Raw genomic sequence first — 11,511 nt, forward strand, 5'->3', positions numbered from 1 at the left:
GAATAATTTAAATACTGAGAGATATATTTGATATCATTTTCATGATGATATCAGTGATAGTGACGAGCTGGCGCCCCATCCAGAGATTGTTCATGCCTCACGCAAGATGCTTGCTGCACCGTGTGCAACCTTCAATTAAATAATTTACTGCAGCAGTAATGTCTCTTTCAAACTTATGGTAATGAACCCCAATTCCTGTCCTTCCTTTTCTTTCTCCAAGTACCCAATCGCCACACAATCAGCTCTGTAATAGACGTCAAGCCATCTGTAAGCTTAGAATGCTGATTCTTCAGAACTTTTAAGGAACATTGAAATATCTTCTGCAGCGGATGGCTGTGATCCATGCCCACTGCAGGATATGTTCCAGTGGAGCAAGCATGGGAGACCCAATACCTCCCTCTGGACACTAGATGGCAGCCTCCCTGGGTTGCATTGGTGCCTTGGACTCCCGCAGGGCTTCATGGGATGTGGTGTTTAGTGCAGCCCTGTTGGGTTTCACAGGCGCTGCCAGAGGGTGCTACAGTGGGAGTTGCTGGGCCCTTCTGGGCAGTAGTTTCACCACACCCGGAAGTGCAGCCAGGTGTCGGCAATCAAGCATCTGGGGCACTTCCGGGTCCCTAATAAAAGGAGCCAGCGACCACCACTCAGCAGCAAGAGTTGGGAGGAAGAGGATGAAGCTGCCTAGGAGGAGTGGAGGACAACACTTTAGTTTATTGGTGTTTTTGTGTGTGCTGTGCTTGGGACTGTGTACTGCCTGTGGGACACGGGGAAGACGTGCACCCACAGATGAAGAAAAATAAATTTCTGTTTTATTTTTACGCATGCCTCCCTGTCTCTTTGTGCCAGGTCGGCACTTATATAGCGCCTTTCACACTTCATAGTACATGTTTAATTTTTCTATCCATCTATCTTTCCAGTGTTGCGCCAGCCCCAACAAGAATACAGTGCGAGGCAGGAAAAATCCCTGAATGGGGCGCCAGCTCCTTGTTAGCTCTGCGACATTATGTCCTCACATGTTTAATTATTAACAATATAGATTATTTAAATGATGTTAATATTTTATCTGTATAATGTAATAAACATTTTGCTGCATTTCATCTTAAAAATGATATCATAATCATATGTAAATACACGCTAAAGTGGCTCAGGTTGTGCAATATTATAACTGTATGACAAGTTTACAGTGAGTTAATAGTATTAATAAGTTAAAACAGTTTTACAAGGTGCACTTAACGGACTGCGTTTATAGTTCTTTGGATGAAATTATTTCTGAACCGCGATGTTTGAAAGGTTTCAAGGTGTTTGTCGTATGAGAGCAGTTCAAATAGACAGCATGGCTGAGTGCTTGATGCTGTATACCGACAATTCTCGTGGACCATTATATTGTTACAGGGTTATTACAATCAGATGCCTTAAACTAATAAACAATATGTGGTTAAATTCAATATATTTGATAAAGCCGTGTCAGGGATGTGGATCTAAAAAAAGAAAGGGAAACCACACTGGAACAAAAGCACTGCTTTGACTCTGGGTGCCGCCAGTTTGCAAAACCAAGCGGAGAACTTGCGTACGGCAAGGATTGAGCTGGCATGAAAATGTGCGTGACTTTACAAGTTTAGTTTTTATGCATTGCGATGTGAATGTGGAAAAGGGAGTACACAACATTTTTGTGCATATGCCCGGTTTATACATGGGGCCCCTGGTCTCTCATGGGAACTTCAGATCGCTGTGCCAAAGGCAGATTCGGGCATTCCAGTTTGGATGAGCACAGGCAATCTGAATGGAGTAAAGCAGACAACAGTTAGAAGCAAAATGGATGGGAAGTGCACCTTTAGGATGGTTTTTGGAATGACAACAGTATGGGGCAGAAAAGCAAATGGACACTTTGGCTGAAGGGTAAATTCACTTTTAGGTCAAATAACTCCTTTTTTCAAAGTTGCCAGGCAGCAATAGATGTAGAAAGAGAGTATAGATAGAGATAGAGTGTATGGAGACACTTCATACATAGCCAGGAGGGAGGGGAATCTAGTTGGAAATATGGAAGCAGTTAAGGTTATGGTTATGGTTAAGGCGGACCACATTTCTGTCAGGGAATGAAAAAGAGTTCATACATTGTGGGACTCCTGCTCTTTGGGAAATAAGGGGGAGTCAGTGGTGAAGACAGACCACTATTTCAGCAGAAAATATATGGATAGTGAGGAGAGACTTCTATTCTGGTGGACAGACTTCTAATCAACTGGTGGATTAGTAGTTTATTACTCCATGATAAAGATGGACCACTATACTACTGGAAAATCAGGAGATCTGTGGTGAGAAGATGTTTGCTATTTTCATTTATTTGCCTAGTAAATGCTTTTATCAAAAGTGACTTACAAAAGAGGTCAACATAATCAAGTCACATCAGTCTGCTAACTGCTTGGGGACAAGTGTAATAGGATAAAGGGACAAAACTGATTGTCATAAGCTATCGCTGCGAAGAGTTTATTCTGGTGGAGAAAGGACTGTCATTCTGGTATGGAGTTGAGAAAACAGTATATTAATCAAAGTGAGTGGACCACCAGAATAATGAAGAATGAAAAGGCAGGTGTATCCATAGTGAAAGAGGACAGCTACTTTTCTAGAAATGAATGAGAAAGCACTAATTCAACAAAAGAGAGAGACTGCAGTTCTGGTGGGGAATGGAGTGACAATTCATTCCGTGGCAGGAGGAGACTTCTATTACTGTAGGGAATGAAGAGATCCCTTTATCTTAAAGGAGGACCACTACTTTGAAGAATATTAAGGAAAAAGTCTATTCATTATGAATGGAAGCTAGTCTTGATGTGGGATGTGAGACTGTACGAGCACCGCTACTCTTGTGGAAAGGCAGGAGAAAATTCATCTACGGAAAGGAGAGACTGCTAGTTTCGGTTGTTTCTTGACCTTCCTACAAGCAGCATCATCATGGTAGCTAAATCAAGTTTGCGGATGATACGACGGTGCTGGGACTGACAAGCAGGGATGATGAAAGAGCATACAGAGATGAGGTGAAATGGCTGTCTGCATGGTGTGAAGACAACAATCTATCTCTCAATGTCGACAAGACAAAAGAGATAATCGTGGACTTCAGAAAATCACGTCCTGCCCACATCCCACTCAGCATCAACGGTTTAGATGTGGAGATTGTTAGGAGTACCAAGTTCCTTGGTGTGCACTTAACTGAGGAACGTACGTGGACACATAACACCTCATCATTAATCAAGAAAGCCCAGCAGAGACTACACTTCCTGAGGCGGCTAAAGCAAGCACGTCTTCCCCCTTCCATCCTCACCATGTTCTACAGAGGCACCATAGAGAGTGTCCTGACCAGCTGCATCACTGTCTGGTATGGCAACTGCAACATATCCGACCGCAAGCGCCTGCAAAGGATAGTGAAGACAGCAGAGAACATTATTGGGGTGCCTCTCCCTTCACTACAGGACATATTTTACAAATGCAGTGTCCGCAAGGCCTGCAGCATTGTGCAGGACCCCTTACACCCCTCACATGGACTTTTCACACTTCTGCCATCCAAGAGAAGATACTGCAGCATCAAAGCCAAATCTGCCAGGCTGCAGGAGAGTTTTTACCTCCAAGCTGTTAGACTCCTTAACACCAGGCTGCCCCCTTGGGACCTTCCACACGGCCTCAACCACCACTAAAAACAGAGCTTTTATACATGAAAACCACTATCCTGCAAAGATGAGTGTGCATGTAGAAAAGAACTGAAAATCTCATACTGACCTTTAAGGATTTTGACACTCTTGATATCCTTCTGCTATGAAACATTCTGACCTGTCATTGTTTACACACGTCTTAAACGACTATTATCATACACTGATAATTTCGGTATTATCTATATCTATTATTCATTTATTTATTATATTACATATCTTACACATCAATATTGCTGCTACTTCTTTGTCCTATCTTTGCACAATGTCTTGTCTTGTTTGTGTTTTAATTTTAAATTTTACATTTTTATTCTATTTTTAATTTACTATTTGCACATCATGTTGTTACACTGTGGACCCTGAGCTTCACAATTTCGTCTATCTGTATACTTGTATATGGTTGAGATGACAATAAAGTTCACTTTGACTTTGACTTTGAAATGGATGGGGGAAGGAGCTGTAAAGGCCATGTGACTTAACACTAGCAATCTAAGATCAGTGAAACTGAAGCACAATGTCCTATTGTACTTTATCTTTGCACATTTATTTAAATACGTTCTTCTTGTGTTATGACTTTACCATCTGCTTCAATGTATTACTTTTTTATAATTATTATTATCTATGTAGACCTGTGGTGGGCTGGTGCCCTGCCCAGGATGTGCTTCCTGCCTTGGGCCCTGTGTTGGTTGGGATTGGCTCCAGCAAACCCCCGTGACCCTGTAGTTAGAAAAAATGCAGGTTGGATAATGGATGGATGGATGGATGATCTATGTAAATATCTGCTTATACCTATTATCATTAACGGTTTCTTGACCTTCTATAACCATTATCATCATGGAGACTCTATTGATAGGGAAGGAGTTGTAAAGGACCTGAAAGGTAACACTAGCACTATAACAGGAGTGAATCTGAAGCATGATGTCTCAATGGGTATCTCCATGGCCAGAAAATCCTAATGTTTTGCAGTGAAGGTAATAACCAAGACTCTGTACACCAGACGAGATGTCCACATTGTCTTGCATGCCTTCTCTTTCCTTCCTGTTTTCTCCTTTGCTTGGCGTGCTTCATACCATAGCTTGGTGGCAGTATGGCTATGATGATTCTGGAGTTGTGCACCATTGCGCAGGCGAGACCCCGCAAGGCGCACCCTGGGTAAGGGGGTTGATTAATGACAGTGAGTCACAGTTTTTCTGTTTCTTTTAATAATGTTTATAAATCAGCATTGGTCCTAAATTTTAAACTTTACAGGCAAGTAGGATGGCGCTACAACAAAACAAAACAAAGGCGACGGTTCACTCCCACAGACTGATTAATTACTTTTTTTTTTTTAACCCCTGAGCTTTTAAAATGTTCAGAAAAAAATAATTATTGGCATCTTCTAAAAATATTTTCAGGTATAATTTACTTGAGAGTCCAGCCATATGGCTCTGGGACTTGTTGCCTTATTGCAGTTCAAGTAATGATTCGCTATTTACAGATCCTTCAGTGGTCATCACAAGATTCGCTTTAAGACTCACATTTAAGGAAACATGAAATAACTTAAAACCTAGACTTTAACAAGTAATATTAACATTTTTGATAATCATTACATTTGCCACACATATAAAGGTCTACTTTTACAGAATGTGCGAAACATGGCATGTCAGGGTTACCACGGTCAGGCATATAGAGAGAGGTCTTAAGGACCCTTCTGGCACAGGAGAAGATGGGCCTTCACCTCTGGGCTCAGGGGACCGCATCACACATCCCGGGGGTCCTGGAGTGATAATGTAGGAGCAGACAGGCTGACAGGAAACAAACACTCCTTGAGCCACTGCTTGAGAGAGCTGAGAGAGGGTGATATCTTCCATTGTGAGAATTGTTCATTGCTGTGGTGGGCTTGTGGCCTTTTGCTCAGGATGAACCACCAGGGTCTTGTCAGGATGAATAGGTTGCCTTGCAGATCACAGGATGGCCTCACCCTAACTTTTTTTATGTTTTTTTTTTTTGTTTTTTTTTTTTGCCAAATTAGAATCTTTAAAATAAGTTCAAATAAAAATACAAGCAACTTCCCCAAAGTTTAATCAAAACTCTCTCTCTCCAGAAGAAAGTCCATTCTATCATCATTGATCACTTCCACTCTCACAGACCGTTATCTAATATTTTCATTTTGACATCTTTTTTTTTCATGGTCCAATCCACCAAACCACATAGGGGCACTAAAGCATGGCATTCGCTGGTGGTCAGTAGTAGCATTTCCTTCTACAAAACTTGGAACTTCCACGAATTCTGGTCTTTGTAATCCAGGCAATCAGTGGCATTGAAGTTCAGCTTCCAGGAGGCTGACTGGTCCTTGTAATCGAGGCAGTCCACTGAACTGAAGCCAAGGCCAGCAGTGCCATAGCCTTGGGTGGACAGAGAAGCTGGGGATTGGCTCAGGTGGCTGCCCATGGTCGGAGTAGTGATTGGGCTGAGGGTCGCCCCTGGTGCAGAGAGCTGCGGGTGCATGGGGGAGAGGTACGAGCTACAATCGAGGCCACTGAAATACGATGTGGAGCTTGCGTAGCTCTGGCTGTAAGCAGGTGCCTGGCTGTAGGTCATTGGGTAAGCAGTAGAGCGTTGCATACATGGAGTTGTGGAAGCAGACAGTGGGTCTGGGATTGGAGAGATGGAAGCTGGGCTCCAGATGGACACTGTGGCATTGGCGGTGGAGCTTGGGGTAACTGAGGTGCCTGCTGGGGGTGGAGGACTGTATTGCCCATTTGTGCTTGTCTCAGAGCTGGTTTCTCTGGCAGGCGATGTCTTCTTCTTAGTTGGCCGAGGTTTGGTTTGGCCACTGCTTTGTTGCTGCTGCTGACGGCACTTGGCTCGACGGTTTTTAAACCAAACCTGAAAGAAAACGAGAGAAGCCTGAAATTAGAGTGTGGAAGAAACACCAGAGTGCAATGGGGTTGAAAAACTGGGATAGGGAGCAGGACCTCACCAGAACATTGCACAAAGTATCCAAATAGTGCCTTAACGTAGCAAAACAAAATCCCAGGTTATGCTTAGGATGTAGTGTTCGTTTTAGCAAATCAGGAATCACTCAGCATTTTTACTTCCTTTCCCTCTCTCAGATATAATGTAATTTATCATCACTTTTTTGATTTTTTAAATCAGGTATCATCTACATACAGCTTTGAGCCCCACATTTTGTGTCATAAGACACTTCCTATTAGCACTTTACCATCTGATGGCACCAAATAAATGCTTCACTCTTCAATTAGAATAGAATGAAGCAAGATAATAAAAATGATAATAATAATAAATTATTATTATTATTATTATTATTATTATTATTATTATTATTATTATTATTATTATTATTGTTATTATTATTATTAGGGTTGAATAAGGGAGTACTTGGCTAGTGGTTTGAGTTCTTGGCCTGTCACTGTGTAGAATTTATATGGTCACCCCATGTTCCAACTGGCTCTCTCAAGATACTGCTGCTTCTTCTCACACACAAAAGACACTAAGGCCCTGTCCACACTGTTATGTTTTTGTTTAAAACTGCAGAATTACTTTCCATTTTTGCCTTTCATCCATAATACCCTGGAACTTTCCAGCCCCAAAAACTGAGACTTTTCAAAAAATGCTTTCCAGTGTTGCAATGTGGACGTTTGAAAACGTGGACTCTAAATGTGCTCTGGTTTATTTTATTATGTAGTCTTTCCCTGATTGGATCCTCCTCATTACAATGTCTTATTCCCTGTATAGTCACACTTCATTGAAGAAAACCATACTCCAGCATAGCAGGACAGAGAAAAGTTGCTTTCCATGAAGCTTCTTGCAATTAATTTACTATTCACTACAGTTTTGCAATAAATCAAAAGGCTGCTGGTGTCACCAAACCTTTCAAGGATTTTTCCGCCGATGCACGCTTGCTCAGTGTAGGTGAACGTATACTTCATTTTCAGTTGTTTTTATATGCATAGAAATACTTTGTTAAATGATGTGAAAACGCTAGTATTTATGAAGCTCCTTTTCATTTAAGAAAAAAAACTTATTTTAAAATGAAAATGTAGTAGTGTGGACATAGCCTCAGTTTAAGATGACTGACACCTTTAAAACAATAAGTGAGTGTTTCCTGTGGTGGTGGACTGGTGGACCATCCTGATTTTGCTCTTGTCTTGTACATACTTGGGTTCTCACATTCTTATAAAGAAAATGTAACATAAGAAGATGGCTGGATGGATCTTAACCTTTTCATATTTGGTTCACAATAATGTTACTTCACTTTGCCTGAGGAGAGAATCTCAGTTAACATCTCCTATATGTTTTGAAGTTAACTGAAATGAGTTTAGTACTCAGTTATCACTGCTATACAAAAATAACCAGACTTGAATTCTGTTGGAATGCTTCAGTGTCATCTCATCTTTTTATATATCAAATGAATACCAACAAAGTACAAGCAAGGGTGGCATTTTGCCAGCTGTAATTGCTAATCCAATGTGATCAAGTTCAAATTCTGCCCAGTCATTTGTATGTGATATCTCTGTAGTGTGCTTTCTTCAGGTACTACAGTTAAATTAGCATAAAAATCTGACCCATTTACCATTTTGGCAGTTTATGTTGCTCTCTATTTGAATAAATGTTACATATTTTTCCAGGCAGTGAAGATTCCAGCTCAGTCACTATCTGTGTGGTTTACATATGCACTGCCTATACTCGAAGGGGTTCTTGCCAGGTCCTCCATTTAAAATGAGTTAAACTCATTGCCCACATATCCAGTTTAAACATCCTCTGCTTACATATGTGTGGCGTTTATCTAAGTACTGAAGTTTGATTGGGTTCAGCTTCCGGTCAACTCCCCCAGTAGTTTTATTTTATTTTTAACGGGTGCCCTGTTTTTTTTTACTCATGTCCCAAAGATGAAAGGGTTAAGTTAATTGGACACTCTGAAATGGACTGATGTAGTCCATCATGTCCACTGGTTTAGTTTATAGATAAAGCTGAACAAAAAAAAAAAAAAACTTAAGATCACATATGGGGCTGGGGGTTAAGAAAGACAAAGAAGCTTAATTTATGTGAATTAGGAACACTATTTTCTGATAGATAGACAACCCATTCAAATGGTGTTTAAGAAATAGTCTAAAATTAAATTCTTGCAATAAAGTAGCGGATTTTCCCCGATAAGCTTTTGAACATATCTGGCCCTCCAAACACATTTATATGCCCTCGATATGCCTCTGCACCCCCAGACATGTCAGCTTACCTGCACTCGGGACTCCGGTAGGTTAATCTTCAGTGCCACCTCCTCTCTCATAAAGATGTCTGGGTAGCGCGTTTTGGCAAAGAGCGCCTCCAGAATGTCCAGTTGGGCGCGAGTAAACGTCGTTCTCTCTCGACGCTGCTTGCGAGGTGTGGCTAAAGAATAAAAAGAAAAAAGGAGGGGTGGTGGTTGTCAATTTCTGAGCTTTCTATATTCGATTTTCTGAAGATTATTTGATTAAACTCTAGTTCTTATCAGAACATTACACCTGATTCCAAAACTATTGCCTGATAATTAAATATCTAAAATAATATGCCAAGAAAAAGCAGCAGGTATAGGACACGAGTAAGTTCTGCCTTTTGATTACCTGATAGCATATGTATTTTATAGACGATACATTCAAAAATGAATTTAAATATGCATTTGAAAGGTGTGGATGAAGACTTGCATGTGTATAAAATATCCTCAGGTCTTTTTTTAACCTGAAAGCCTGCAAAGGAGGTTGTACGGTACCATATCTGCGTATAAGATCTCCAAAGACTTTCTAATTGCGCACAAGAAAGTGTCCTAAAACGAGTATGAAGGTACTGTTTTCTGTCTTCAGGCCTTATGTTTATTTAATACTATCCACCCATCCATCCATTATCCAACCCGCTATATCCTAACACAGGGCCACGGGGGCCAATTATTATTTTGTTTAGAAACAATAAGCATTTGCTCCTTTTCTGGTATTTTGCACACTAACATATAAGTTCGCAAGCCTAGCAGCCAACTTTGAGTAAGCGGCCAAGTAAAAGTGCAGAAGTACACAATGCTGTTCAGAGCATATACTACCCCCATATACTGTACTATCATCATTATATTATCATCTCGAAGTATAGCCTACAATTTAAAATCAAATATAAACCCGATGCCCCAAAAGTGGGAGGGACGCCCGTAAATTCAAACTTTTTCTCCATCGACCGCGCTCCGTTCTAATTTGCGTCCATGAAGTTCCTGTGTAGTGAGTGGAAAGAAATTCCATCGTACTAGAAGGACGGGGTCGAATCGGACATGTGTGTCACTTGTGCCCACCGCCCAAACCGACGAATAGCCGGCCGATGTGTCTTATATGATACAATCAAGGAGCACTCGTTAATCAGACGTGGCGTCTCTCCGAATTTTTGTACTGTAAAAACATTGCACTTTTGACTGGAAAAATAATAATTCACAAAGTTTGGCTTTATTTTCACAGCTGACTGGAGTAACTCTGTAAGAGAGTTGCTGTAAATTGTGGTCCGATTCAGTAATCAAGAAAATTTAACTCCGTTGAGTGTCTGAATATTTTAATATCAATAAAGAATTAATATGGTTTTGTAGGGTTTTTTCCCTTCGGGTCTTTAGCAAGTGTTCTCACGTTCAGTATAATACGGTTCTCTGCTAAAGGGCAAAGAAATTTACCACATGACGTGAAATGCAAAACGATTAAAATAAAAACTAATGCCGCTAAAACATATAATCGTTTATCCGCCACATTAGCCGCTTCCATAATTGAGCAGGTCGTACCAAAAGTCACAGAAGTGAACACACAACTCATCACAGAATTAAACCAATCAAGCAGTGTGGAAGGAGTTTTAACAGCAGGTAATACCACACATCGCACAAGTCTGTCGCAGAAACCGCCATTACTGAGTTCAAAGAGCGCAATACACAGAGAAACAGACCGTCCGGGCCCCGGCTGATCGTTCAAGTGACACCCCATGTGGGACAGTCTCACATACAGTTAAACAGGTCGTATTAGTCTGGCTCAAAAATGGATCCACCTGCTGCACAGCACTATACATAATGGACAACCAAAGCGTCGCAAAAGGGGCTCATATGGTGGACAGAAGTACGACCACTTGCCGCGCAGCAATGTGCGAAGATGCAGACGGGACCTTTTAGCAAATGCAGAACTTGATGGACCACAGTTACGTAAATCGTACGTTTATATACTTACTAATTGTTTTCATTTGTGAATATGTTACTATCACATTTAACTTCAACGCATATGTTATTTTTTTTGGCAAATTCCACTTTAGCACTTGGTGAGATATATCTTTAGTACACTATTATTAAAAAGTATCCTAACATTAAGTCTATAAACATTCGAACGGAGAAATTAAATGAAAACCGAATGAACCAAACTGAAAAGGGTACCCAAAAATCTGATACTAAACAGGGGCTGAGGAAAGACAATAAATACTTACTTGGGTATCCCACAGCGGAGTGCAGTAGATCCATCCCGGGTGCTGACAGAGTTAAACCGTTCACAGCATAGTGCGGTTGCTTGATGTAGGACATCATGCTCGACGTTTCAGGACCCTGATAAAAACAACTGCCCTTCCTTCACTCTGTCGTAGAGCCGACTGGCGCTCAGTTCGGCCTCAGGGGATGAACTCGCAGAAATTGGGACTTCTCCGGGGATCTGCCTGAAAAAAAAAAATCCGAGTATAGGTGGATATTGAGCACGGAGCTGCTGGAAGTCCACCTAAATACAAAGATCTTTCTTTCTTTCTTTCTTTCTTTCTTTCTTTCTTTCTTTCTTTCTTTCTTTCTTTCTTTCTT

At 41.0% G+C, this 11,511-nt stretch overlaps 1 protein-coding gene across 2 annotated transcripts; it reads right to left on the reverse strand.

Moving 5' to 3' along the window:
- Positions 1-5,933: 5,933 nt before the first annotated feature.
- Positions 5,934-11,250, reverse strand: LOC120533584 (homeobox protein otx5). Of its 2 annotated transcripts, none has more exons than XM_039760510.1 (3): positions 11,154-11,250; positions 8,929-9,080; positions 5,934-6,560 (listed from the first exon to the last, which is right to left on the reverse strand). In XM_039760510.1, exons 1-3 carry the CDS (start codon positions 11,248-11,250, stop codon positions 5,934-5,936), a joined length of 876 nt encoding a protein of 291 aa, XP_039616444.1. The 2 variants fall into 2 exon arrangements, with proteins under 2 accessions (XP_039616444.1, XP_039616443.1); XM_039760509.1 differs by having other exon boundaries at positions 11,130-11,250.
- Positions 11,251-11,511: the final 261 nt, after the last annotated feature.

The sequence above is a fragment of the Polypterus senegalus genome, chromosome 8, assembly GCF_016835505.1.
Source record: "Polypterus senegalus isolate Bchr_013 chromosome 8, ASM1683550v1, whole genome shotgun sequence".
NCBI classification, from domain to species: Eukaryota; Metazoa; Chordata; class Cladistia; order Polypteriformes; family Polypteridae; genus Polypterus; species Polypterus senegalus.